The 12,112-nt window shown below is 45.2% G+C and overlaps 1 protein-coding gene across 4 annotated transcripts in view; it reads right to left on the bottom strand.

The window, feature by feature from the left end:
• Positions 1-12,112, bottom strand: part of DYM (dymeclin) — a 241,242-nt gene that overhangs the window by 134,230 nt on the left and 94,900 nt on the right. For all 4 annotated transcript variants that reach the window (XM_074570405.1, XM_074570403.1, XM_074570406.1 and 1 more), the window contains exons 9-11: positions 11,593-11,775; positions 8,502-8,680; positions 1,241-1,366 (exon numbers count right to left, since the gene is read on the bottom strand). In XM_074570405.1, the coding sequence (XP_074426506.1) occupies positions 1,241-1,366; positions 8,502-8,680; positions 11,593-11,775 (488 nt within the window). The remainder of the gene's footprint in view (positions 1-1,240; positions 1,367-8,501; positions 8,681-11,592; positions 11,776-12,112) is intronic.

The following is a 12,112-nucleotide window of genomic DNA, read 5'->3' as shown; positions in this document are numbered from 1 at the left end:
AGGGAAATCTTCCACTTCTACTTATCCGGTAAGGAATTCATTGAAAAGACCATGTGTAAAGCCTTTAAAATGAATGAAGAATGATGGGGGAAGAGACCGGGGCAGGAGTGAAGCCTTGTCTGCTGTGCTCCAACACTCAACAAGCTCTATTTATGAGAGCAGATAAATGACTTAGTGATACGGAACCCAAAAATACCCATCACACACGTACGGTGTGGATATTTAGGTTCAAGGCACATGAAGGTGAGACGGACAAAAGCTTCAGGAAAACGTTGTTTCAACCACCTGCAAAGTTGATGCTCCTCCTAAATGCTGCTTCCCAAAAGGTACTCCCAGGGAATTACATATAAGCATCATCTCCTTCTTGCTTCCTACATACACAGCCATAGGAAATAATCTGAAATTTCAGAGCGTAAATATTCTAATGCTTGGCACCAAGAAAAAAAATGCCAGCTCCCTCCAAAACAGGCTGGAAATTTCCCTGGAAGAACAGCTCTGTTTAGATACCTTGACACTTGCTTCCAGCTTTTTGCATTTCATTAATTTCACGTAACCCCAAAAGAGAGTTTCCGCACTCCAGTCAAAAAATTAAATAAAATCGGTGCAGGTACCTTCTGCGTTATCACAGCTTTAGAAGCCAGGAAACTAGAACATAATTATCCAAGGTATTCTCCAGCACAGACGGTGAAGGCCCATCAAAGCTGGTCAAAATTTGGATCATATTATACGGGCAACATAAAATAGATATTAATCTAGCAGAAAGACAGAGAAAGAAATGCCAAGTAAGGAAGCAACATTCAGCCTGGAAAATAAAAGTCCAACTAAAAGTTCCTCTCAGCTGCATCAAACCGGTTAAGCAAAGGTTTTCAAGAGAAATAAAAAAGGTTTTTCTCTGTTCTGGTCCCTCCACTTCCATGGCAAACACTCAGCATCTTTGAGGCAGCCTGCCCGGCTATTACTATGTTAATTTGCAACAGGAAACACCAAAAAAAAAGGACAGAAAAAGAGGTATATGCGGCATCTTCCCTCCGAGAGGGAGCACCTTTGTTCACTTTACTCAGAAAATGACTCTTCTAACCGCAGGGTACTAGTCCTTACGGAAGAAATACGTATATGCCACCAAATTTGGATGAACACAGCTTCTGCTGAGAAAACTGATACGCAGATTTATCTTCGGGAAAAAATAACTATTCAAATGATTTTTGGAGCTGAAGAATTAGTCACCAAAACAACAACTCACCACTTCATGAATGGATCGGTTGAAGCCATCATCCTCTGTAAGGATCAGCAAGATGATAAGAGCCATGTATACGTGGTGTGAATTCCTTTCTTCAACGTGATACAGAATTTCAAGAATTGGCAGAACCTTTAGGGAAGGCAAAAACGCGTCCATTAGTTTAGTCTTCAAATATCTCAGACAATAAAGAGAGGAGACTCTAAACCTCCCGTGTATCACTCTGCCCTTAACAATATCATAGCAATTCCTCCCTCTTGAAATAACCACCCCTAAATAGTGACGTACAGCGTTGAAACACCTTCCATCTGTTTTATTCTGTCTCCACAAGAAAGTCTAAACAAATTCTTTCTTGTGGTCAGACAAGGAATTTCAATTCCTAATAAATGAGATTTCCAGCCATACCAGTTACCATCAGCTCTGAAAGCTTTAGTTCCCCTCTAGACTATGCGAAAATAAAACTGTTAAATAAGATTTTCACCAGTTCAAGCAGGAAAACAATTGTTCCTCATCGTTTGTGCTACCACAACCCTGGTCTGAAAGGACTTTCATCATCAAATACAGCCAGGCGTATTGGAGCTGAGGTGCACAAAGGCATTTTGAGACCTGAAACTCAAATCCCATTTTGGTGTGCGGAGGTAAACCCAGCGAAAGAACCAGTTTGGGTTGGATTGAGACTAGAAAAGGCCTGTTTTTCCAATTCTAGACAAGCTGCAGCCAAAGAGAGCTGACATTAGGATGAGAGTTCAGCCCGAGGTCTTGCAACATTTCCACCAGGATGAAGAGCTTAAGCCAAAGTCTTGCAATAATAATGGAAATGAGATTTCATTGCAACAGCAGGCATACCTGAATGCTAGTCTAAAGTTAATCCAGATGCAAACGTTGTCTCTCTACCAACTGAAAATTAGCTTTCCACTGGCTCAGTACAACGTGGCTTCCCCGGGCTGCAGAAATAGGCCTAAATCGCAAAATACCCTGGAAAAAGGAACTGGAGAAAACTCTCAATTCCAAGATAGCGGATGAGATGTAGAATCCGTTCCAAGAAGCTTCTAGACACCTAAAGACTCGCTGTTTTTCAAAACAGGCTGAGTGGAGCAGGATGAATCATGTGAAACCTATTCTGGTGAGCAGCCAGGACACCGAGTGCTTCACAAGCCTCTGAAGTTACCAGAATGTTCTCTTACCATCCACCAGTCCCAAAACAGTTGGAACATATTAAAAAAAAGCCCACACAACAGTTTCTCTTAAAACCAATGGGATTGATCTAAATGCTGTAGGCCACAAAACCTTTCGTCAGATGCTTTGGCCAGGGTCAGGACAATACCACAACAAAAGCAGAGGGGAAAAAAATAATTACACATTGCAAACAGCCTCCCTTTATCATTTCAAAGCATCCTCCACAAACCTCTCTCCTCAGTTAAAACTGGAGCCGATGCCTTTTTGTTATGTGAGTGTAGGTCTTGAGAGTAAAGACCAAGTTTTCTGAGAAGATCTAGTTAACATACAGCAAAACCCCTCAGTCCTTTTCCTTGGATGGGGGAAAAGAGAGACAACCATCCTCACTGCATTAGTCCACTGTTCAAACTATTTCCATCCCCAATATTTTTAAGTGCACCCTCAGCAAGTTTGCCGAGGACACCAAGCTGTGTGGCACGGTTGACACACCGGAGGGCCCACCTCTCTCCAGCCTGCCCAGGTCCCATGCGAACCTCATGGAGTTCAACCAGGCCAAGGGCAAGGTCCTGCACGTGGGTCAGGGCAATCCCAAGCACAAATCCAGGCTGGGTGGAGAATGCATGGAGAGCAGCCTTGAGGAGAAGGACTTGGGGGTGCTGGTGGATGAGAAGCTCAACACGAGCCGGCAATGTGCGCTGGCAGCCCAGAAACCCCCCCGGCAGCCTGGGCTGCATCCCCAGCAGCGTGGGCAGCAGGGCGAGGGGGGGGATTCTGCCCCTCTGCTCCGCTCGGGGGACACCCCCCTGCAGTGCTGCCTCCAGCTGTGGGGCACCAACAGCAGAAGGACACGGAGCTGTTGGAGCGGGGCCAGAGGAGGCCCCGGAGATGCTGGGAGGGCTGGAGCCCCTCTGCTGGGAGGACAGGCTGAGAGAGCTGGGGGGGTTCAGCCTGGAGAAGAGAAGGCTCCGCGGAGACCTTCCAGCCCCTTCCAGTCCCTAAAGGGGCTCCAGGAAAGCTGGGGAGGGACTCTGGATCAGGGAGGGGAGCCATGGGACGAGGGGGAACAGTTTTCAACTGCAAGAGGGGAGATTTAGATGAGATATTGGGAAGAAATTCTTTGCTGTGAGGGTGGTGAGCCCCTGGCCCAGGTTGCCCAGAGAAGCTGTGGCTGCCCCATCCCTGGAGGGGTTCAAGGCCAGGTTGGCCGGGGCTTGGAGCAACCTGGGCTGGTGGGAGGTGTCCCTGCCCAGGGCAGGGGGGTTGGAACTAGATGATCTTGAAGGTCTCTTCCAACCCAAACCACTTATGATTCTATGAAAAAGTGTATTTGTTTTCCTTAAGTGCTCCAAGACCTAAAAGCGTGTTGCTACAAACGACATTACAAACAGGTACCTTGATTCGGAGACATTATAGGCATTTCTGTCTCAGCCCATATGTGAAAGTACTCTTACTAAAATTTCATATTAGCTACTGAAATCACTCTCGCTCAGGAGCGATTTGTCTCTCCAGATCACTGCGTTCAGTCTTCCTGCCCCAAACACCCCTTGAACGTTTTTGCACCCTCCTCTTCCCCCACCCCGCCACGCTTTCCCTTCCGCTCCTCTTTCAGACCTCTCTCCAGCTACGTACCAGATCAAACTCCAGGAGGCAAATGGCAACTTCCCTCTCTCTATTTCCCATTTCCAGGTGAAAACTGAATCAATTCATACAGTTTCTATAACCCTCCCTCCTCCAAAAGCTTTTTGCCTTTGTGTACTGATTGCCGAGATACACACAGCTTTAGGGTAAGTCTTACAGTTCTTAGAACAAAAACTGTTTGACGAGCCACCACTTAAATAAAAGAGTTAGGATACGAGATTAAATTAAGATTTTAATTATATTAAAATTTATCTGGAACCGTAAAATGCATTTCTTGCACTTCTGCGTTACACATGTAAATTAAAACTTTTGTATCTATCTGCTTAAGCAACGGCATTGTCCAGCCGCGTACTGAGAATCCAATAAGCACTTCTTTTTGTATTGCTGGCCTTTTATTTATAGTCATTAAACTATAATTTCTGGACTACTACTAACACTCCTCCATCAGGAGCAGCTTTTAACTGGCAAGACAACACCATCAAAAAGTTACTTTTAAAGCCGAAAACAAGGGGGAGGTAAAAACAGACACTGAAAATCGCAGGTGCTGTATTCGGTCCAAGGTCAGGAACAGGTTCCCCGGCAAAGGGGTTTAAAATAGCTTGTCTTTAGTATGTAACAAAATACAAGACCGCAGAGTCCCACGAGTAACCTGCTTAAGCCAAATTTATGCTCCAGGAAAAAATATTCTGTACCATCGGTTGATATAAATACATCGGCGTATACATTATTTCGGTCCAGTCACATTGAGCAGCAAGAAAATATCAACTCAGCAGCCAAAATGAAAATATTCAATAGAAAGAACTTATTTCTTACCGGCAGGTCTCTCGGTGGCATTTTTACCTGCAATACGGGTGTTAACTGCTCTTTCAAACAGAAAAAAGGCTCAACACTTTCCCATCCACAGATCACGACACCACGCTTATGCAAAAACTTGCTCACTGACCCCCGTTTCACCAGTCTCACCACCTCCTGGAGAATCCTTGCCAAGTGTTTTCAATAAGGCGGCCAAATTCCAGCTGTGAACATCCCTGAGAGCATCAGATACTGAACTTCATTATTTTATAAAATGATACAAAGTGGCATGCTGTAAATTATGGAAGACACACAGACATCCCGTTCATTCGACCAAGCAGACGCAGTGTAAGAGCAAAAAAGATGCACTGCTGTACTAATCATAAAGTACTATAAAGCACAACAGAAGATGACGGTATTTATATATAAACGACAGAAGGAGATTGATACAGGAATGAAGAAGCAAGCCAAGACGTTATCTATTAAAACAGTTAAAAAAAACCCACACGCTGAATCAATTTATAAATTAAGCTGAAGCAAAGAGACATTTCAAAAGCCCCTAGGAAATGTCCCAGAACATCTGCCAGCGATGCTTCCCGGGCACCAAACCCGAGAAGAATTAATTTAAAAGAGGGGAAAACACAACAAACGTGATGCACTGAGTGCAGCGAAACAGGAACAACCTGCAAAAGCCCTAAAAGTTGTCAGATGAGCACTCAGCTGAGCTGAGCTCTCCCATAGCACAAACCCTTATCCTTCTACCCAACTGGATGAAGAGGACACTGATTTATGCCGTATTCCTCCAAAAAGTCATCCACCTTCATTCAAAGATATCCGTAAAGAGCACTGTTTTGCCTCCAAATCAATTACCTGAACTGTTTTCCTCCTGTATCTCTTAGGTTGTGGGATTCGACCTCCAGGCTTTAGTTCTTATCACACTTTTGCAAGCGGAGAGTCTTTTCCACTGGAGTCTTTCCCCTTGCGAAGGCACGTACCCATCCTGACGCTTCTTCAAGCTCTTTCTGACCAACCAAGCTAAGTCAGCTTTCTACGATTTTATTGTTCATTTTAAAGCAAAAAAACCCGTTTCTTGACACTCTCTCCATTTTTCAGGAGTCTATAAATATTCTTATGAGTTATGGTACTGTGACACCACAGAATCATAGAATCAAAGAATTATAGAATCATAGGGTTGGAAGGGACCTCTGGAGATCATCTAGTCCAAGCCCCCTACCAGAGCAGGGTCACCCAGAGCAGGTTGCACAGGAACACATCCAGGCGGGTTTGGAATGTCTCCAGAGAAGGAGACTCCACCGCCTCTCTGGGCAGCCTCTTCCAGGGCTCTGCCACCCTCAAAGGAAAGAAGTTCCTCCTCATGTTTAGAAGGAACTTCCTATGGTCAAGTTTGTGCCCGTTACCTCTTGTCCTGTCCCTGGGCACCACTGAAAAGAGCCTGGCCCCATCCTCCTGACACCCACCCTTTAAGTATTTATAAGTGTTGATAAGATCCCCCCTCAGCCTGCTTTTTTCCAGACTGAAGAGACCCAAATCCCTCAGCCTTTCTTCATAAGAGAGGTGTTCCAGTCCCCTCATCATCTTGGTAGCCCTTTGCTGTCCCCCCTCCAGCAGTTTCCTGTCCCTCTTGAAACGGGGAGCCCAGAACTGGACCCAGTGCTCCAGCTGTGGCCTCCCCACGGCAGAGCAGAGGAGGAGGATGACCTTCCTCCACCTGCTGGCCACACTCTTCTTGATGCACCAGATGACGGTTGGACTCGATGATCTGAAACGTCCCTTCCAAACTGGACAATTCTACGATTCTATGTTCGCACCACTCTTGCAGTTGCTATATGGGGAAGGAAATAGAATGGCCTAGGTTGGAAGGGACGTTTCAGATCATCGAGTCCAACCATCAACCTAACTCCGACAAAAAACATCACTAAACCATGTCCCTCAGCACCACCTCTGCCCGTCTTATAAATACCTCCAGGGCAATAACCATCTCCCTCATCTCACTTACAAGCCCAAGACGGAATTCACCTTTTTCCACCACAGAGCTGTAATTAGGAGATGACGACTTCTTTGTCCAGTAACCCTCCCAACCCCTCAATCCTTTCTCTGTCTGGCTCAGCCTGTGTTACTTCGCAATTAAAACTGCTCTTCTCAGTTGGCCACTGCTCATCCGGGCCTACTAGCCCACTAAAAACAAGAGGATTGGACAAAGATGGCAGTAACGTCTCAGTAGCGATGACAAAAAGCAACAGCGTGCACGCAGAGTAAAACCAGAGCAGACGGTTTCAAATTTTGCTCTTAAAAAAAAATAAATCAAACCCGCTGATGACTTTTCAGCGATGCTCTTCTCCATTTTCTCAGCTTTTCCCACAAAGTCCTCAATGCTGCTGATTTTTTCTGGGATTTTCTGATTTTATTTTATTTTATTTTTTTTGTTCTTTGAGGGGGAGGAAAGAGAGGTGATAATATAGGAAAATATCCCACATTGCAAAGCATCCGAGTACCTGCATCCGGAGTTGCTTTGACACACGGACCTCGTGCTTTTTCTGCAAGTTTTACAATATCTCAGACATCATAATTATAAAACAATGCACACGCCTAACTTTTATTTTCTCTCAGGCTCAAGTAAACTGACATGGTTAGCAGCTGTGAAACGTGTCATATCGCATACTAACAGCCCAGAAAATTAAATACGACCATTTGTTCGCAGAATTCACGCAAAACGACTCAGCCCTCACCTAAATCATCTGCAGCGGACTACACAGGAGTTCAGCCTGGAATCAATTCAATACCAGCCATCTCACCCGAGTTTGCCAACAGCCGTGTCTATCAACTCCGAGTTTCGCAATACATCTGCTAGAAGTTGGACCGAGACCAAACTCCTTCCATATCTGCCATCAAACAGGCACGGGATCTAATTATCTGGCAAGATTTCAACTATTAGGATGGAAAGGGTTCTCCATTCCGTTACCAATTCCCCTAGACAGCCATTATCTTATTAAAGGAACGCTTTTTAATAAGTGAGGTTTGTTAAAGCGGTTTGGGACATTACTAAACGTAGCGGGGAGCACAAGCTAATTTATAACCTACAAAAACTGTTACCAGGTGTCTGTTCTATTGGCCATTAACCACAATCCTATTTAAAGCAGTTAAAAAGCGGCTATAGTTGCATTTCTATAAAATCTGTCAGCTGCTCCTCGAGGAGTTTCAGCCTCAGGTCAACCCTGGAAGACATTTGGCGTATCAGTCGAGTTACAGCTCATTTTCTTAACTATTATCCCTGTACGCACACAGTAAGCTTGCGTAACTTTTTGGCCTGAACATCTGAAAAAGGAAAACAAACTAATGAATAGAATGATATCCGCTACCAGTTTCTTTACGCCATGCCCAGAGGTCAGCAGGTTTGACCTGGATCGGACGGTGGGACCGAGAAAGATGGAATCAAAGACAGCCTGGATGCTTTATCTTGTACCACAGTGACAGATTTAGCATCGTACTCCTGAGATGACATAATATAAATGAATAAATGAGCCAGTACTGGTGAAAAAGTGAGCCACAACCTACAGCCCCCGCGGCAGAACAGGGGACACCGGGTCACCCCAGCTTCCAGGACCAACCCCTCGTGGTGAGCATAAGGCAGAGCAATACTTACGAGATTTTCTATGTCCGTTCGTGCCAAGACATACGTCCGTACGTTGCCATTTTGATGCAGAAGCATGTACAAAAGAAGAGTCGCTTGATCAGATTTCTGCTGCTCGCACAAAGCTGTGTATAAACTGTTAAAATTAATCTGGAAAGCGTGTGGACTGGATGATGAAAACGCAGTGCTATCTGAAATAAAGAAATAAAAAAAAAACAATCTTTAACAAATAAATCTCCCATCCAGCTACCCGTTAACTTTATTAAAAAAACCTCTATTAAAAAAAAAAATATTTTATACAGACACCACAGTAAGGAGGAATCAAAATTCATCCATGACTCTTATCAGAAACCTTCACAGGGACTCACGAAGCTTCAGTTGTGCCAAAAAGCTGAGGTTGTCCACGCACAGGAGCTCCAGAAGGACACCTCCATCTGCACAAGACACTCATCTTTTTTCATAAAGCTATTCCAAACGACTTCCACCGTTCGAAAGAGCAATTCCAGGAGCTGCTGTAAGGAGGGCAGTCCCAGAGTCTTCTCCGGAACCAATCTACTGATTCACATGCAACCAAAACTTCCTCTGGGGCTTCGAGCAACCTGGTCTAGTGGGAGGTGTCCCTGCCCAGGGCAGGGGGGTTGGAACGAGATGGTCTTTAAGGTCCCTTCCAACCCAAACCATTCTATGACTCTATAAATAGCTTTCAGCACGCAAGAATGTGGTAGTTGTCACTTTTTTTGAACATCATCTCCATCTTCTTTGGAAGGAGTAAGTTCTTGGAAGACCTGCAGGAGCCTCACAGGAGCCCTGGCTCCCACCGGGTTTCTGGGGCCCCGGTGGAGACAGCGTCCCGGGGAGTCACTGCTTCTCTTGGCTTAGGCGAGGAGCGAGGGCTCCAGCCATTCAGCTGGACTCAGCAGGAGGCTCCGGAGCAAAGGCTTCTCCATTCTGCTGAGTTCGGAGGCACCACCACACACACAGCGGCAAGACGCAGCCCATCGGCGATGGAAACCCTTTCTCTCTCCAAACCCACGTGCCAACAGGCAGAGGAGACACCAAAACCTGGTTTTTCTGAACCACAACACTACCTTCAATCACCCATCATGATTATAAGAATCCTCAATTATGGACCAAGTGGTTTGAAACCTGCCTGCTTCAGGTGAGTATTTCTTTTTACCAGGCCAAATTTGGACGTAGACACCAAAATCAGATTAATTCAACATGTTCTATTAAGCGTCAACCTGATGCCACGGCTCATTAGCTGAGGAGCGTCCACCGACTTTCAAGCTTCACTTCTGTAGATGTTTAAATTGTGCCGCTTACATGTATAGCACTTCACTACCTGTTTTATTAAAAAATAGTTTAAAAGCTGTAAAAAAAAACCTAAACAGGATTAAAGAAACTTAGCAGGCGCAGCAGTGTTGTTCCACAGAACATTAAGCTGACCTACAGAAAAATTAAGGTATCCTAGACCATGTAGAATAAAGAAAATTATCCTGAATTTGAACAGTTCTGTCCCAATCAAACCAAATAAATTATTTCAACAAAAAAGCCAGATTTCACATTATACTCACACCCTATAGATCATTATGGCCGTAACAAGCCTTTCTTTTTCATATCATTTTCCTTTTATCAGCCCCTCTGAATGTACATAGGAATCAAATTTAAGTTTTGCTCTTAACTTAATTGTTAAATTAAGTTAAATGAATATTGCCAGTGAAACAAGTTTACGGGAAACAGTAAGTCATTCTATAAAAGTACGTACCTAGAGAGAATGTGGCTTTTTGTGCTATTTTTGACACAGAATAAGTTCTTTTAAAATTTTATAATGATACTTGTATAACAATTCTCAATGAAATACATTAATGGTTGCCCACGACATGAAAAAAAGTCAACCAAAATAAAGCATTTGTAGAAGTTCTCAGTTTAAATAACAAAAACCAAAAACGGTATCAAGGATTTGATCTCAACTGCCAATAAACAGCATCCAATAAATCAAAGGGGCACGTTCCGACTAGGAGTTCTTCTTATGAGAACAATCCTACATCCCAATAACCCCCAAAAATTTCTTAGGGAACGGTGAATGAAATTAGAGCTCAACCTGCTAAAAAGTCAATGGTTAAAGGAATATAAAAACTCCCCTTAAATGAAGTGAGTAACTCGGGGTATTGACATGGCTTCACAGGTTACCATGCAGCGGCTGAGCGTGGTGTCAACCAGCACAAAGCCAACGAAGAGTAAAACCTCATGGCTAAAAGTTGAAGAGATTTAAGTGTATGGATAAAGTATATAGGAAAAGAAGCCCGGTGCCCGCAAGCTGAGCTAGCCTAGATAGTCCAAGCTGTGGTAGCTGCTTGGGATGCAGTATCCTTCTCCCCCTGCCCCTTCCATTAAGTTCCAGCAGTTGAGGAACTCCACCTCAAAAGTTCCAGAAGAAAATGTACTATTACTGCGCTTCCATGGTCTGGCTGGAGGGAAAAACAAATTTTGGAAAGAGAACCTCTAAGTGGTCGCAGCAACTTCACACTGCTTTGGTGAACGCCCCCCCTAACAGTGCTGCCTCCAGCTCTGGGGCCACCAACAGCAGAAGGACACGGAGCTGTTGGAGCGGGGCCAGAGGAGGCCCCGGAGATGCTGGGAGGGCCGGAGCCCCTCTGCTGGGAGGACAGGCTGAGAGAGCTGGGGGGGTTCAGCCTGGAGAAGAGAAGGCTCCGCGGAGACCTCAGAGCCCCTTCCAGTCCCTAAAGGGGCTCCAGGAAAGCTGGGGAGGGACTCTGGAGCAGGGAGGGGAGCCATCGGACAAGGCAGAACAGTTTTCAACTGCAAGAGGGGAGATTTAGATGAGATGTGAGGAAGAAATTCTTCGCTGTGAGGGTGGTGAGCCCCTGGCCCAGGTTGCCCAGAGAAGCTGTGGCTGCCCCATCCCTGGAGGGGTTCAAGGCCAGGTTGGCCGGGGCTTGGAGCAACCTGGGCTGGTGGGAGGTGTCCCTGCCCAGGGCATGCCCATCACTAGGTGATCTTCATGGTTCCTTATAACGCAAACTAATAATTCTAACACTTCATTTTAATCAGTTCATGCTTAGAAGAACAAACAGATACAAACCTTGCGTGTTCTTGAAGGACATAATAGCTTGCCTGTAGGGATTCGGTGTATCTGGAGCATCGGTCAGATTGGCCAAGACCAGGAGAAGCAGCAGACTCTGGTTAGCTAGAGGGGAGCACTGCTCCAGCTGCGGCGATGGTTTACTCCCCACCCCGCCTAGCGTGAAGACTGTCCACAGGCCAGCTAGAGAGAAAAGGCAAAAAATATTATGAGTTTTGACATTTTAACCAACAAAGCTCCTTTAGGGGCCGAGGCAGCATCTGAGAGAGAGGAGGGAAAAACAATTAACCCCCCTACAATGAGATGACGGGTCTGGCTACTTGATTTCTCCAAATGAAAATTTCAGGAGTCACACAGCAGTGGGCAGGGAGAGGTGGGAAAGGAAAGATTCCTGGAAATTCAAGCAAATTAAGTTATAGGAATGGATGAAAAGGAAATTAGGAGAGGTGAAACAAAAGCTGCTTGTAGGTGAGAGCCTTAAACACAGAGCAGATACCAGCTGAAGGATTCATGATGTAGC

The sequence above is a fragment of the Larus michahellis genome, chromosome Z (assembly GCF_964199755.1).
Source record: "Larus michahellis chromosome Z, bLarMic1.1, whole genome shotgun sequence".
In the NCBI taxonomy this organism is placed as follows: Eukaryota; Metazoa; Chordata; class Aves; order Charadriiformes; family Laridae; genus Larus; species Larus michahellis.
Note: the sequence above shows the minus strand (reverse complement) of the source record. Positions and strands in the feature narration are given on the sequence as shown.